This window comes from Crotalus tigris, unplaced genomic scaffold, assembly GCF_016545835.1.
Source record: "Crotalus tigris isolate CLP2741 ecotype Arizona unplaced genomic scaffold, ASM1654583v1 scf7180000024343.1644824, whole genome shotgun sequence".
In the NCBI taxonomy this organism is placed as follows: Eukaryota; Metazoa; Chordata; class Lepidosauria; order Squamata; family Viperidae; genus Crotalus; species Crotalus tigris.
In genome coordinates this window covers 1,133,105-1,150,117 of record NW_024100513.1, presented here as the reverse complement: position 1 = coordinate 1,150,117, position 17,013 = coordinate 1,133,105, and the positions used below count along the sequence as shown (strand labels likewise).

Genomic DNA, 17,013 nt, shown 5'->3' with positions numbered 1-17,013 from the left:
AAGGCATCCAGGTAAGACAACACCTCTTTTCCAGTACAGGAGATGGAGAATCCACCAATGGGACATACCAAAGCCTCACTGTCCCTATGGATGGGAAACAGATAAGGCCGGATCTACATCCCCGGAGACCACCTGCTGAAGGACCCTCCGACCAAAGGAGGCGTCCGCTGAAGCGAAGCGGTCAATCCTATAATGGCGTATGAATGGGGAGGGCGAGGACCATGTTGCAGCCCTGCAAATCTCCTCGATGGACGCCTGAGTGGCCCATGCCGCAGATGTCGCAGCACTGCAAGTGGAATAGGCTGTGATATGACTTGGAATCGGCAAGGAAGAAGACTGGTACACCTCCGCGATACAGGTCCTGATCCACCTGCCTATAGTGCCAGCAGACACCTTCTGTCCCAGAGAAGCCGGACAGAAGGAAATAAAGAGGGCCTCAAATCTGCGAAGAGGCTCCATACGTTTGATGTAATGCCGCAGGGCTCTGTGGACGTCCAGTGTGTGCCACTGCCACTCCAAGTCATGGGAAGGATCGGGACAAAAATTTGATAAAATGATTTCCTGTGCCCTATGGAAGAGTGAGTTGACCTTGGGCACGAAAGCGGGATCCAACCAAAGGACCACCCGGTTTCGGTGGAAGATGCAAAGGTCATCCCTGACCGAGAGAGCAGCCAGTTCGGAGATACGCCTGGCTGATGTGATGGCGATTAAGAATGCAACCTTAAGGGACAAGGCCTGCAATGGTATAGTAGCAATGGGCTCAAAGGGTGGTTTTGTTAGAGCGCAAAGCACACAAGGCAGCTCCCAAGAGGGGTACCTGTGTACCACGGGAGGCCTGGTGTTGCATGCACCCCTGATGAAGGCTCGTATTCTAGGATGGTGAGCTAAAGGAATGTAATCCGCACAAGTGAATAACGTTGATAGGGCTGCCACCTGCCTAAGAATGGTCGCAGGGGCCAGGCCTCTATCCAGACCGTCCAGAAGGTAGTCTACGATCTGAGGGATGGTTAATTTGTAAACATCCAGTTGTCGCCTTCTGCACCAATGGCAAAAAATTTTCCAAGTAGAATCATAAATGCAATTGGTCGCCAGTCGACGAGAGGCCTGAATCATGGTAATTGCCCTTGGTGAGAATAACTCCTGCTCAAGCACCAAACGGTCAATTGTAACCACTGAGGGTCTGGATGTTGGAGGACCCCTTGGTGCAAGGACATGCGATGCGGGGGAATCTTCCACGGAGGTGACCAGGAAGGATTCATCAGGTCGGCAAATCAGGGCCTTTGTGGCCAGTACGGGGCCACAAGGCTCACTTCCGCCTGTTCCTGGAGCAGTTTGCAGATGGTCGCCGGAATGAGTGGGAGGGGAGGGAAGGCATAAAGGAGACCTTGCGGCCACAGAGTCCACAGGGCATCCGTCCCCTCCACCCCTGGAAGGTAATAACAGGAGAAGTACCTGGGGAGTTGAGCATTGTTTGACGAAGCAAATAGGTCAAGGATCAGATGGCCAAACCTCTGGGAGATCTCGGAAAAAAGATCCGGATGCAATCCCCGTTCCAAGGGGTCTACCGTAGAGCGACTCATAAAGTCTACCTGCTGGTTCTTGACCCCCGAGATGTGTTTGGCCCTGAGAGAGGCCAGGTTGGACTCTTCTCAGGAACCCAGTAGCCATGCCTCGGACATGAGGGACTTGGACCTGGGGCCCCCCTGCCGGTTCACGTGGGCTTTGGACGCCACGTTGTCCGTGAGGATCAATACGTGATGGCCCCTGATCCAGTGTCGGAATTGGCAAAGAGCTAAATGGATGGCCCTGAGCTCCAGCCAATTGATGTTGTGTCTCAAGTCTGCGCGGAACCAACGGCCCTGCGCAAAGTGAGACTGTAGATGGGCACCCCAACCGAATAGACTGGCGTCCATCGTAATGGTGATGCGGTCCGGCTCCTTGAAGGGTGACCCCTTGGCCACTGCTTGTAGAGACCTGAGGGTGTGGACCGAGAGCCTGACCTGGCAGTTGGAAGCGCTGGCATTCACTCGTTGGAATGGTAGGAGGAACCATTGAAGATTCCGCAAGTGGAGTCTGGCCCAGGGAACTATGGCTATACAGGAGACCATCTTACCCAGAAGCTGGGACAGTAAGACCAGTGGAACGGTGCGGTCCTTGTACACCCGACAAGCCAGGTCCCTGCTGATGACCAACTGCTCCTGGGAGAGATAAACTATGCAGTTTGTGCTGTCTATGATGGCTCCCAGGTGCAGAAGCCTGGATGAGGGAACCGTCTGGCTTTTTTGGAAGTTGATCGAGAATCCGTGCTGTTGGAGGACCTGAATAGTTAATTCCAGGTCTGACTGGGCTGCCTGGAAGCAGGATGCTTGGATCAAGATGTCGTCCAGGTAACACTGGTCGCGTACCGGTACCTTCCACAAGTGGGCGGCTAGTACAGCCAGGATCTTGGTGAATACCCTGGGTGCCGAGGAGAGGCCAAAAGGAAGGGCCTTGTACTGGAAATGACTGCCCCTGTAACAGAACCTGAGGAACCGCCGGTGAGCTGGATGGATGGGGATGTGGAGATACGTTTCCGTGAGGTCTATTGACGCCAGGAAGTCTCCTTGTCTGATGCCTCCCAGGATGGACTGGAGTGATTGCATCTTGAACTTCTTGTATGTGATGTAATAGTTCAGACCCTTGAGGTCTAGAATTGCTCTCCATCCTCCCGAGGTCTTGGGGACCATGAAAGGGCTGGAGTAGAATCCCACTCCCATGTGGTCTGGCAGTACCGGTTCTATGGCCTGAATCTCTAGAAGATGTTGAATGGCCTCCTGTCATACGGACGGTCATATGGCCTGTCCTGCCTGGGTGTGTATGAGTGGGAGGGCTGAGTAACTGTTGAACCTGCTGCCGGCCGAAAGGACTGCCTGCAGAAATAGGGAACGGGACGTTTGTCTGACCGTTTTATTCAAGTGAGCCATGACCTTCCTCTTGTCCTTTTTTTCTACAAGGTACGGGGCCAGGGCCTCCCCAAAAAGATTATTGCCCAGATAGGGGGCAGTAGCAAGATGCCATTTGGCTTTGGCGTCAGCCTGCCAGTGTTTCAGCCATAGCATCCTTCTGGATGTAATGTTGGAAGCTAAAGATCTAGAGGCAAAATTGGCCGACTGAAGCATCGCGTCCGCAGCGTACTCAGTGGCCGCCACCATTTTGCTTAGGTCCTGATGAGTCTGAATGTCCTCAGCAGGGACTCTGGCCTGAAGCTGACGAAGCCATAAAAGTGTGGTCTGGACAAAGAAGGAAGCACAAGTGGCCGTTTTAATGGCCCATGCCGCTGATTGATGGGTCTTCCGGAAAGTTTGGTCCCATTTTCTGTCATCCGCTTTAAGAGCCTTCGACATGTCCCCAGCGACCGCAGTCTGGGATACCAGAGGGGTCCAGGCTTCATCTACCTTGGGGACCTCCAGGGCCTCAGTGAGGTCTGTGGAAGTGCTAAAAATCTTTTTATCAGTCCTGCTTACGGAAGGAAAGGAGGAGGGGGAGGCCCATTGCTTTTTGATCCCTTTAAGAAAAATAGAGGGACATGGAATGTGATGTTGGGCTGCCACCATTTAAAAAAATATGGGATTTGGACTGGAATCCGATGTTGCCTGAAGCTGAGGGAACTGATCGGACCCTATGTTTGCCATTGATGTGGCCTTGCAAAGCAGGGGAAGGAACAGGGTCAGATTGAACAGGCTTCCCAATGGGGAGGGTTCAGGGGGAAATTCCTCCTCTTCTGATAGATTAAAGTCTGGCTGTTCCTCACCCTGCGGGGACAAGTAACCACTCATGGAGGAGTGTGCAGGAGATGTGGGTTCCTGAAGTATAGGGAACCCTGTAAGAGGGACATAAGGTGGCATGGCTGACGTGGAAGCCCCTGTCCGGGTGGATGGAAGGACAGTTCTGCTAGAGCATGGTCCACAACCTTGGATAGCAAGGTCTCAAGGCGGCAGTCTCCGATGTCTGGTCCCCTGAGTCCTGCAGCCGTTGGCGTGAAGGTGGCCTCTGGAGCTGAACCCGAGACGGTTGTGTGTTGAACCAATTCCGAAGGGGAACTAAGTGTGGCAGGCGTCCCTGTGAGAGACCACACGCCCTGAGCCAAAGTTGAAGGACCTAAAGGAAGGTCAAATTCAGGGGCCATTTGATCCGTCTCTAATCCAGCCTGTCTCTGCGCTCTGGAGAACTCCTTCTCAAGAGCCTGGTGCCTACGGCTGGCTTGCTTTTCCGCCAACTTGGAAGGCTTCTTGAGAGTGGCCTTAGCCTTGGATTTGAGCTTGCCTGCCATCTCCTGATCAGAGGTTTTGTGCTGGCCGTAACTGGAGGATGGATAGGCAGTGCTCGTGGGTTGAGGCATCATGGAGTCCTCCATCCTGGTTGAGCTGTCTCGGGGAAACTGAGACGGAGCTCTGGCAGACAAGTGGTTGGTGGAAGCAAAATTGGAGCAAGTAACAAAGACTGCTCCCCTGACCAGAAAATAATCTATCTGGGCTTTGGTCACGGCAATTAAGTCTGATGCTGAAGGCACGGTTGGGGAGTATGGACAACCGTGGGATCTGGCAAGGTGAGAGCTGTGAACCATAAACATAAAGCTTTCGCTGTGTCCCTGCATAATAGGTACAGTGCCCTTGGTGACTTCATTAGGGACACTAAGGAAACAGATCAAGATAATTGGGATTATGATAACTCAAATAAACAGGGGATCATGGTCTGAGATGAAGAATTTGTTTTGGACAGGGGAAAGTGTGAATCAGGTATTACATACCAGTCATGCAAGAAGAGCGTGCCAGCAAGGAGTATGATGTGAATGCTACTGTACATCCCAAAAAGATGTATTCTCTGTGCAGAATGATTTCCAGAGCTTGGGGCAGGAACTTAGCAGGATAGGCTGTAGGCTTACTTTTTTAGAGGTTTACCAGTGTATAAGGAGCAAAATGGAAAAGGCCAGTGTATAGGAGAATTCAACACGTGGCTAAAGGAGTGGTGTAAAGGGGAAGGCTTTGGTTATATTAATCACAATGTCTCCAGTTGGTCCAATGAAAAAGTGTACAAAAGAGATGGTTTGCATCCATCAAAGACAGGGACTGAGTTTCTTGGCAATAAATTCACAGATTTTCTGGAGAAATATTTAAACTAAACAACGGGGACAGTGAGTTAATTGACACAGAACATTCCTGTCCCCGGCAATCTAAAAATTATAGGGTTATTAGTGCATGAAATACAGATGTGTGTGTGGACAAGAATATCAACCTTACTGTCAATCAAAATCAAGCTTTTAACACAAAGTGCCACACAAAGTGCACTAATCAAACAGGTGTTAAGAAAATAGGGGAACTCAGGCACTACACAGGTTATGTAGAAAGTAAACACAGGGTTAGTCATAAAGCACTCAAATATCTATACACCAACACACAGACCATGAGCAATAAATAGGGTGAATTAGAAATTCAGATAAATGAGGGCAGATATGATATTGTTACCATTATGGAAACTTGGTGGGATGAAACCCACAAATGGAACACACAGCTAGAGGGATTTAAATGAAAAAAACCAAATAAAAGAGGAGGTGGAGTTGCTCTCTATATAAGAAATAACTACATCTCTACAGAAATAGAGCACAACAATGATAAAAACTGTTTGAATGCATTTGGGTCAATATAAAAGGGGGGGAGAATGACATTGCCATAGGTGTATACTATAGGCCACCCAAACAAACAGAGTAATAGATGAACTTTTTGCTAGTCAGTTAACTAAGGTATGTAGGAAGCATATCACAATAGTAATGGGAGATTTTAATTACCCTGACATCAACTGGGAGACAAACTCTGCACCAAGTGGAAGATCAAACAGATTCCTGACAAATCTAGCAGACAATTTGTCTCCCAAAAAGTAGAGAAGGGAACTATGGGATCAGCCATATTGGACTTAATTCTCACTAATAGAGATGAAATGATACAACGTGCCGAAACCACAGGAACCTTAGGGGGAATGACCATGCAATATTGGAGTTCAACATTATGCAAGCACAAGCAATAGAACACAGTCAAACTAGAGTCTTGGACTTTAAGAGAGCTAATTTCAACAGAGAGGGTTTGGGAAGGATTCCATAGATGAGAATCCTCAAGGGGAAAACAACTCTAATAGCTTGGGAAATTTTGAAAAGTGAGATTATAAAAGCCCAGACTAGCACAATACCAATGAAGAAGAATAACAGCTCTCAAAAGAAACCAGCATGGCTGCATAAAGAACTCTCTGATAAATTGAAAGATAAAAAAGACAAGTATAAAAAGTGGAAGGGGGCACATAACTAAGGCAGAATATCAGCAAATAGCCCGAGCCTGCAAAGATGAAGTGAGGAAAGCTAAGGCTCAAAATGAACTAAGGCTTGCAACAAAAGTCAAAAATAACAAAAAAAAAAAAAACCTTCTTTCAACATGTAAAAAACAAGAAAAAAGTTAAGGAAATGATTAGTGGGAGAAAGTGGCAAGAAGGTGACAAATAACTGGGAGAAAGCAGAACTACTCAACTTGTTTTTTGCATCTGTATTTACACAAAGGGAAAAACAGTCCAATCTATTAAAAACAGTACCATAAAAACAGATTAGAAAGACAAGTTAAGATAGGCAACAAAATGGTAAGTGAGCACCTGTCTACCCTAGATGAGTTCAAATCACCAGGACCAGATGAACTACACCCCAAGGTTATAAAGGAACTGGCAGATGTGATTTCAGAACCACTAAACTATATCTTTCAAAGATTGTGGAGTTCTGGGGAACTACCAGAGAAATAGAAAAGAGCTGGTGTAATTCCTATCTTCAAAAAAGAGAAAAAAAATGGATCCAGGAAATTACAGATCTATCAGCCTGACCTTCAATACCTGGGAAGATCTTGGAAAAGATAATCAAGCAATGAATCTGCCAACACCTAGAGACAAACAAAGTCATTACCAAAAGCCAACATGGGTTTGTCAAAAACAGATCATGCCAGACAAATCTTATTGCATTCTTTGACCAAAATTAGTGGACCAGAGGAATGCTGTGGATATAATTTACTTGGACTTCAGTAAGGCATTTGATTAAGTAGACTACAACCTATTACTTGATAAGATAGAAAAAATGGGCTAGACAGCATCACCACCAGATGAATTTGTAGCTGGCTGACTGACCGTACTCAGCGTGTGTTCCTCAATGGAACTGCATCTACATGGAGGGAAGTGTGTAGTGGGGTGCCCAGCGTTCTATTCTTGGCCCAGTGCTCTTCAACATCTTCATCAATGATTTGGATGAGGGAATAGATGGGGAACTCATCAAATTTGCAGACGACACCAAGCTGGCAGGAATAGCCAACACTCCAGAAGATAGGCTTAAGATACAGAAGGATCTTGACAGACTTGAACATTGGGCACTATCTCACAAAATGAAAACCAATGGTGAAAAAAATAAGGTTCTACATTTAGGCAAGAAAAAACAAATATACAGGTATAGTATAGGTCAGGGGTAGGCAACCTTGGCTCTTTTATGACTCATGGACTGCAACTCCCAGAATTCCTGAGCCAGCATGGCTCAGCTTGGAAACCTCTCCCTTTTCCTCTCAGCATGGCTGGCTCAGGAATTCTGAGAGTTGAAGTCCACAAGTCATAAAAGAGCCAAGGTTGCCTACTCCTGGTATAGGTGGTACCTTGCTCAATAGTAGCAACTGTGAGAAGCATCTTGGAGTCCTAGTGGACAATCACTTAAGTATGAGTCAGCAGTGTGCTGCAGCTACCAAAAAAGCCAAGATGGTGCTAGGTTGCATTAATAGAGGGACAGAATCAAGATCATGTGAAGCGGTAATACCACTTTATAATGCCTTGGTAAGGCCACACTTGGAATACTGCATCCAGTTTTGGTCACCACTGTGGGGAAAAATGCACGCGCAGCAAATTGCCGTGCTTTCCCCCCCACAAGCCTCATAACCTTTTGATACCCTTTGTCCCAGAGAAGCAGCCAGAAGGTCATACCCTTTTGACTTAATGCCTCACCTACCTAAACAGATAATATGCTTAAGTTCCTGTCTTTGTTAGTGCCTTCTGCTTTCATCTCCCTGTATTTGTTCTTACCTGGTCTTTGACCATGTAATGTGTTACTAGAAAATAGTTGCTTACATGAAGACATTTTCCAATGAAGAAACCTTTGTCAGCATCTAATGCAGCAGTTCTCAACCTGTGGGTCGCGACCCCATTTGGGTTCGAACGACCATTTCACGGGAGTCGTCAATCAAAGCAGTCCGCCATTTTTTTCCCCTTTTCCTTAGCTGTGCTCCTCCCTCTTATTCTATTGGCTTTTGAAAGCCAATAGGAATTGTCCAGACCTGGTTGTTAATGGCTGCCTCTGCACTGCAGAGCGTACCAAAAGACCCAACCCGAAAACGTTGCACATGCAAGTTGTCTGCAGCAAAGGCAAGTTTGCAGGAACTTTTCACCCCTCCCTGCTGAGCAACTATGCCATCTCCTACTTGTAAGTAAAAGAGGACCAGGGGTGGGAGGTGTGGAGCAGCACTTAATTCAGCCCTGCCGAAAAAGCGGAGTCCATGTGCACTCCTGCCTCGCGCTGCTACATGGAGAGCCTGCTGCTGAAGCACAGAAAACATGTGCTCGCCTGCCTCGTGCTCACCTCATGCGCCATCGGTGTGCATTGCGGCTGCTGCTATGGGAGCCGCAGGACCCGCTTGACACAGCACGGCTGTGCAGGAAAGGTGGTGGCAGAGGTGCTGGCGGGGCGGGTGGCTGACCTTCCTTGGGCTGGGCCAGCTGGTGGCCTAGCCGGTGCTGAACCTGCGCCGCCACTGCCTCACCCTGTGTGCCTACATGGCCGCCCTGGAGCGCCTGGCCCACGATGCTTGCCGCCGCTTCGGCCTGCCCGCAGCCCGCACCCTCCCGCCACCCTGCACTGGTGTCTGGCTCAGCAACCGCAAGCTCTGCAACATCAGTGTGGTGTGCAGCTGGTGCTATGGGAGCTGCGGGCCCGCTCTCCACGGTGGGGCTGTGCAGGGTGGGTGGCAGGGCTGGCGGGGCAGCTGCAGGCTGGGGTATGGAGGCAGGGGTGGCTGCACCAGCCGCTCCAGCTCTGGGGGGGCAGCCCGCCACCAATGCCCGCCATGCCTCACACATCATACTCTTAGAAACCTGTCTCACTTTAAACTCCCCCTAAAATTCTTCATTCAGGCAGGCTTCCAGAGTTCAGCCAGCAGGATACAGGTAACCCCTCCCCCCTGTCCTGCCACCTCCCACGGCACCGCACCACGCCACTCCGCGTCCTGCACCTTAAGCCTCCCTGCCACCGAACCGCTGGCGTCCCCAATGGCCACTGACACGCTCCCCACCACCGGCGACCATGCAAGCCCTGGCAATTGCTCCAGCCAAAGAAGCGGGTGGCTGGGAGGCTGCAGCACCGATCTTCTGCGCCCATCAGCTGGCTACCCCCTGAATGTGAGTTTGTCAGTTGGGAGGTTTGGCGACGGAGCCGGCCAACATGGAGGGCGATGGGGAGATGACGGCTTGGCAGGCGGGTTCCCGCCTGCCTGCGAATGTAGGGCCCACGGGGCTCAACACAGAGTCAACAGTCCAACATAACTTCCCTCCTTGGATGTCCCTTTCCCCCCCTCAAGCGTCAACAGGAAGTTGCAGACAACTGTCAGCCGGTGCAGGAAGCCCTGGAATGGCCAGTCCAAGGCATCTGGTTGCAGTGCTAGATGTCTTTTGCTCCTCCTAGAAGGCGGTGGCAAGAGAAAGAAGTCGTTCAAACTTCAAGCTAGCTACTGAATACCTATTCGCACTTCTTTTCCTTTTTTTTTTTTTTTTTTGACTACTTGTTTGCCAACCCACCCCATCTGTAAAAGGAAAAGTCTTCCACCCAAGCATAACTTTTAAGGATTTAAAGGATCTTTGAGCAGAAGAGAGGGAGAGAGAAATAGAGAGAGGGAGAGAAAGAGGGAAAGAGAAATATAGAGGGAGAGAGAGAAAGAGTGACAGAGAGAGAAGGAGAAAGAGGGAGAAAGGGAGAAAGAAAGGGAGACAGAAGAGAAAGGGAGAGGGAGAGAGAGAGAAAGAAAGGGAGACAGAGGGAGAGAAAGAGGGAGAGAGAGGGAGAGAGAGAGGGAGAGAGAGAAATAGAGGGGGGAGAGAGAGGGAGAGAGAGAAAAAGGGAGACAGGGAGAGAGAAAGGGAGAGAAAGAAAGGAAGAGGGAGGGAGAGAGAAAGGGAGAGAGAAAGAAAGGGAGAGAGAAAGAAAGGGAGAGGGAGAGAGAAATAGGGGGAGAGAGGGTGAGAGAAAGAGGGAGACAGAGAGAGGGAGAGAGAAAGAAAGAAGGAGAGAGAGATTAAATTAGTAACATGGTTGTTAAGTGAATCTGGTTTCCCCCATTAACGTTGCTTGTGAGAAGGTTGCAAAAGGGGATCACGTGACCCTGGAACAATGTGATCATAAATATGAATCAGTTGCCAAGCATCGAAATGTAAATCACATAACCCTGGGGATGCTGCAATGGTCATAAGTGTGAAAAATGGTCATAAGTCACTTTTTCAGTGCCGTTGTAACTTTGAACAGTCACTAAGATTGGCTCTCCACCAGGCTCTCTGCCAGAGCCTCCTCCCCTCCCTAGGCAATGGTGAGGAGCTGCTTGTGCATCCTTGGCAACGCCTCCCCCCTTCAACCTCCTTCCTTCTCCATCTCCTTCCTTTCCCCTTCCATCTTCCTTCCTTCCTTCCATCTCCATCCCTTCCCCTTCAATCTCCTTCCTCCTCCATCTCCTTCCTTTCCCCTTCAATCTTCCTTCCTTCCTTCCATCTCCATCCCTTCCCCTTCAATCACTCTCCTTCCACCCCTTCCCCTTCAATCTCTCCTCCCTTCTTTCCCCTTCAATCTCCTTCCTTCTCCATCTCCTTCCTTTCCTTTCCTTTCCTTTCTCCTTCCTATATTGTTTTTGTAATTAATCACTATGCTTTAATTATGTTCAATTCATAACAATGAAAATACATCCTGCATATCAAATATTTACATTACGATTCATAACAATAGCAAAATTACAGTTATGAAATAGCAACAAAAATAATTTTATGGTTGGGGGTCACCACAACATGAGGAACTGTATTAAGGGGTCGCGGCATTAGAAAGGTTGAGATCCACTGATCTAATGGTTAAGCTGGTGTATGTAACAAGTATATAAGAAGCAATAAACTCAGAGTTTGTCAAGCTGTGTCCTGCTGCTTCAAACCTCTGCTCAAGACATGCCTGCGTCTTTTTCTTAGCGTCTTACATCTGGCGCCTGAACAGGGACAGCCCCCCATGGAGCAACTGGGACAGCCCCCCCTTCCGAGTGAGCAACAGCCAACATACTTACCAGCGTCTGGAATAGACCTCTAAGTGCACTTTCGTCCTATGGGACCCCTCAGTGGTAAGTAAGGGTTGCAATCTATCTCAGCACCAGCAGAAACATGTACAGGAACTCAGATTCCTGTTACACAAATCAGGTGTGAAAGCGCCTGAGGCAGACATAAGGAAGCTGGTGGATGAGGTAGGGAAACATTCCCCTTGATATCCTAAGTGCTGGACACTTAGGTTACGAGATTGGGAAAAGATAGGGCATACTTTACATCTTGAATCTCGGGCTCCAGTACAGGTATTACATCAATGGCATCAGTGCCATCAAGCAGTGGAAAAATTTGGCTCAGATGCTTCAGCAGGGCAACAATTAACTACAAGCTCCACACCTGATTAGGATCAAGAAAAAACTATAACTCCGAAAGCATCTTTAATTGAATTTTGAGCTCCTTCTAAAGAGGCTAATTCTTTTGCCTCCTTACGACCACCATACACCCCCATAAGGAAAATATTAGAGGAACAATCTTGAAGTAGAAAAAATATATATGGGGAATCGTCAGATGAATTTAAAGAAACAAATTAAATCAAAATGTACTCCTCTGCAATGTGTTTTGAACAATTGGGATGTTTTGAAACTTCAAGTAGCTGTTAAGTTTAACCCTGTCAGACAATGTCTGCTGGTGCTTTGTGTTGATGTGTAAAAGTATAAATAATCTTTAACAAGACAACATTGAAAAACTTTGTAAACCTCCGGTTGGCTAGTTTATCTGATAACAACTAAAGCCACGGAAGAAAAAGAAAAGAAAATTCAAAGAACTGAAAGCAAGTTTTTTTTTCTTCCTTTTTTTTCCCCTTTTAATCTGGCTCTATTCAATCCCCCTTTGTCAGAGGTGAGGAGAGGAGGCTGCTACTTTCCCCTCACCCTTCACACCTTCAATATTTCTTTTAGTCTTTCCCCAATGTCTTTTGAAGTTGCTGGGATAAATTGGAAGTAACCATAAATGTTCCCCTCCTTTTTAATTAAAAGAGGAGGCCTGTTTTAGCCTCAAACCCCAAATTGATGTGTGTGTGTTTTGTTTATGTATATGTGTGTATATGTGTGGCCACCCAGAACATTATGCTTGGGCTTGGAATGGTGAGAAAAATAGGAGATGGTTAAAGGGCCCTATAAAAACCATGTTTGGTTGGAATCATCTCATGATTTTTCTCGCTTCTTGCAGGACAAGCCATATGTCTAAATAAATGCTGTTTTAATAGTATTTGTATACATGTTTGTCTGTGTTGTTCTGTGTTATTTCCAAGACTTGGAAGAAGGTCAAAACCCTCTCTGATAACATCACACAAAAAGGCCTTATTTAAAAATAAATGGTTTGCCTGGAGAAAGTATGAAATGAAATATTTGTATGTGGAATTGTTTATGCAAGCAGTTAGAATGAAAGTGAATGAATTAATTTGTTGATACCTAAGTGTGTGTGCTAGCCCTCAAACCCCATCCTCCACCCACTCCCTCCCAGGCTGTGAAAGAAATAGTAAACTGCAGATTTTATTGTTGTAAAAGTAAATTGAAAAGTAATAGTAAGTGTTTGCATGAGAAGAGTCCCATGGAGAATGTGTGAGAGAATTTATGGAAAATGCATGTGAAAGAGAGAAAACTATTTTTTTAGTGGTGAGAAGTTTGTAACAAAAAAATTTTCTGTCTCTTTTGTTTTTCAACTGGCTGTGTTGCTTTAAGAGCAAGAGAAACAGAAAGAAGAGGGGGGGGCTGTTCATTTTAAACTTTTTTTCCTCTCTGCTTAGAATTCCGGTTTGCGAATGGAGATGAAATTTAATGCCCATCCTTACAGTTTCAGATTACAAAGTTTTACTCAAAAGAGGAGACAGTAATTGTTGGACAATTTTTTTGGGGGGGGGGAATTGTTGAGTTTAAATTGTTTAGTTAGCTCTATATATCCATCACGCTAAAACATATAAGGAACGGTTGCTGGAATTCGGTATGTCTAGTTTAATGAAGAGAAGGACATGGGATGACATGATAGCAGTGTTCCAATATCTCAGGGGCTGCCAAAAAGAAAAGGGAGTCAAACTATTTTCCAAAGCACCTGAGGGCAGGATAAGAAGCAACAGATGGAAACTAATCAAGGAGAGAAGCAACCTAGAACTAAGGAGAAATTTCCTGACAGTTAGAACAATTAATCAATGGAACAATCTGCCTCCAGAAGCTGTGAATGCTCCAACACTGGAAGTTTTTAAGAAGAGACTGGACAGCCATTTATTTGAAATGGTATAGGCTTTCCTGCCTGAGCAGGGGGTTGGACTAGATGGCCTCTAAGGTCCCTTCCAACATTATTATGATGATGATGGTGATGCAACTCATAGATAGGTAATCCCAGGTGGCTTATAACATTAAAAAAAATAAGCTATATAATTTTTAAGGTAGATCCTTAAACACATGACCTATAGAATTCACAAACAGAAGATGAAAATGGATACCAAGTCTTCTAGATTGTAAAAATAGATAAGAGATGAAATTCCTGGATCTTGGCTGGTCACAAGGTAGGTATGGCTGGTTTTTAAGGTATCATTGACTTTGTTTTACATATGTCTAGGTCCTGCAGATCTATATCCTTTAGAAAAATACACTGATTTCAATGTACAAACCTAAACAAAAACCAAATAAGATTTACATAAAGTCACTCACCACATTGTAATAGCTTTTGCTAATAACAGTTGTATCAAACCCTTTCGGAGGACTTTTCAAGCTTCCTGATTTGGGAGAGACAGGTTTTTCTGAAACAAAGATTATTTCAGAAATAAAATATATTTTCACATCTTAAAACCTGATACTGAAACAATGCACTTAAGACAATATCCAGACTGATTTAAGTTATATACTGAGCACATGAACTGTGCTGGAGCCCAGTTAAGGTATATTAAAACCTTTTTGTCTATGAGCTCTATTTCACCCTTCCTTTTCCAATAAGGGAAAGATGCAGAAAAAAATGCCAGGAAATTTTGATTGAACATGTTTCTCAATATATTCCATCCAGAAAAAAATGGTTTCTCACTTGACATATAATAGCAAGCTATGGTTAATTGAAGTAGCAAAAAGGAAAGAGAAATTAAGTCATGTGTATAGGCATAAAACCTTTTCTTGATTTACCTTATTTAGTCAAGACATAAAAAGATAATCAGGTCAATTCAGCAAAAACACAATTTCAAAAACTTTACATGACAAAACACACAAGAATTTGGTGATTAAAAACAACATTTGGATGTTAAAGAAACTAATTTGATGTTGAACTTCATAACTGCTGCAAGATTATTCGTGGGGCAATATTGGAAGAAAAACTTATTGCCTACTTTGGAAGAATGGATACTTAAAGTGTCTAATTTAGCAGAAATGGCGAAAATCTCCGCCTATTTAAAGGATCATTCACAAGAAAGATATATTATGGTTTGGAGAAGATGGATTGATTATATTCAGAAGAAATATGAAACTGAAAAGTATTATCTTGCTTTTGAATAGATTTTAGATAATTATTAATAGTATTAATGGTATTATTATTTTTGTCTTAATTTGTTAATATTTGTTTTGAGAAGGAGTTAAAGTGTATTATGGTTTTGATTGACAGTTTAGTTGGTTTATGTTAGCTAGAGTATGTTTGTTTATTTGTTACCCTGTAATCAGCTCTGGGAAGTGTGGGAGGGGGGGAGGTGATGGGTGGGTTTATATTGTAATTTGTAAAACTTTTAATAAAAAAAGTTTTAATAATACACAAGGAATACAAATATGTGAAAGTCACTACCAAAAGAACTTCCACTTTAAAGATGAAAATAATTGCTATTAATTAAATGATTTGCAATAGTCTTTATATTTGCAAAAATCAGTGCTTATACAAAATGCATTATATCTTCTCCCCAGATTTAAAAAAAAAAAACTATTGCAAGTGTCACTCTTCCAGCTTTTATGTCTCATTATATAGAGATGTATTACTTTTTTGTCAAAGAAATGTCTCTCATTCCAGATAGAATACACTACTGTCTTTAGAACTAGGAAAGCACGAACAGCTGTAATCCATCTGGAAGATTTGGAGGGGCAGAAGGACCAAGAGGTCAGCCAGTTTTAGAGCAGATTTTTATTTTATTTTTATCCACTTATCAAATTCTTCCAAGGAACTGGAATAGGCAGATGTTGTTGCCTGATAGTGTAAAGGGTATTTTTGCACAATGTAAGTTATTTTAAGTAGAGCTGCCATCTGCAATTGATTAATGATGATTTTATCAATGCTGATGATGTTCAAGTGGTGCTTCAGATATTCTGGATTGAACCAAGGCATCTATTACTATTTGTACTACCTTTGTTTTCTTTTGTCACAGACATTCTACTTCTATTTGAAGGTGTTTGTATTTTGTGATTTTATCCAGTTCTTTCTCTTCTATTCTGTTATCCCCAAGAACTGCAAAATCCACTATCCAGACTTTTTTGTCTTTCATATCAATAATTGATAAGTCTAGGATGTTCTGTGTCAAATGCCTTTGTTTGAATTCTAAAGTCCCACAGCACTTTAGTTTCATTTTCTATTACTTTCTATATTTTATGGTCCCACCAGTTCTTGCTTATTTTATTATGTTGATGATTTGTCACACTTGACCAGATATTTAGGCTGGATCTAGCATTTTTATCCACCTATCAAGTCCTTCCCAAAGACATGGGATAGGCATATGTGGTTGTTGTTATTTACACAACATTGTGAAATCGCAGCTGCCAGCTCTTTAGCTGGTGTTGGCCTTTGTTTGCATCCAGTTCTTCCCAAGAATCTTGGATATTGTAATGTATTGGCATTATTATATTAATACATTTCTCCACTGGAATTGGGCAGCTAATAAATTCCAATAAATAAAGTAATTAAAGTAAATTTTACACCTGAATAGCTATCAAATTTATTTAAGGTTATTGAGAAAGGCAGACTCTTGAAACTCACCACTGGATTTCACTTCTCGCACATAATTGCTGGGAAACCATCCTGTTTTGCCATTGTGAGTTCCTTCCCACCAGCCTCCTTCTTCTACTCTTGTAACATGGATAATATCTCCTTTTGTAAAAGAAAGTTCATCTTCATTTGTCTGTTGAAAATTAAATTTAGCTCTTACCACTAGTTGGTGGTTGCTGTTATCTGTCATATCCTAAAAATGATGAGACCAGTAAAATAAAAACATTTTAGACACTTTTCAAAAGAACAAAATATTTAGATAAAAAAATTAACAATGAATTGTAAGGTAAAGCTAACATATTTGCTTCTTCAACCTACATGCATATATGATTCTATATTTTAATCATTATATAATCAACCTTTCAACTGTATGTAATCCTAATCAGTTACTGTTTTGATAACATTAACTGCATTGGAACTGTTTTTTAAGTTCTAAATTGAGGCAAATCAAACAGATAGTTATTTGAACAATATTATCATTTTGTCATCATTCTGGCTGGCTCGTGTTTATCAACTAGTTTATATGTACACGTTGGGGTACAGAACTGTTGTTGATCTGTATAGTAGTAACTTTATTTTTAGCTGAAACTGAAAAATAACTAACCAATATGCCAGTAGTAAATTGATATATTTAAGACTTAACAC

The 17,013-nt window shown here is 44.2% G+C and overlaps 1 protein-coding gene across 7 annotated transcripts in view; it reads right to left on the bottom strand.

Moving 5' to 3' along the window:
* Positions 1–17,013, bottom strand: part of ARHGEF7 (Rho guanine nucleotide exchange factor 7) — a 142,233-nt gene that overhangs the window by 86,191 nt on the left and 39,029 nt on the right. For all 7 annotated transcript variants that reach the window (XM_039326742.1, XM_039326738.1, XM_039326737.1 and 4 more), the window contains exons 5-6: positions 16,360–16,561; positions 14,076–14,164 (exon numbers count right to left, since the gene is read on the bottom strand). In XM_039326742.1, coding sequence (XP_039182676.1) covers positions 14,076–14,164; positions 16,360–16,561 — 291 coding nt within the window. The remainder of the gene's footprint in view (positions 1–14,075; positions 14,165–16,359; positions 16,562–17,013) is intronic.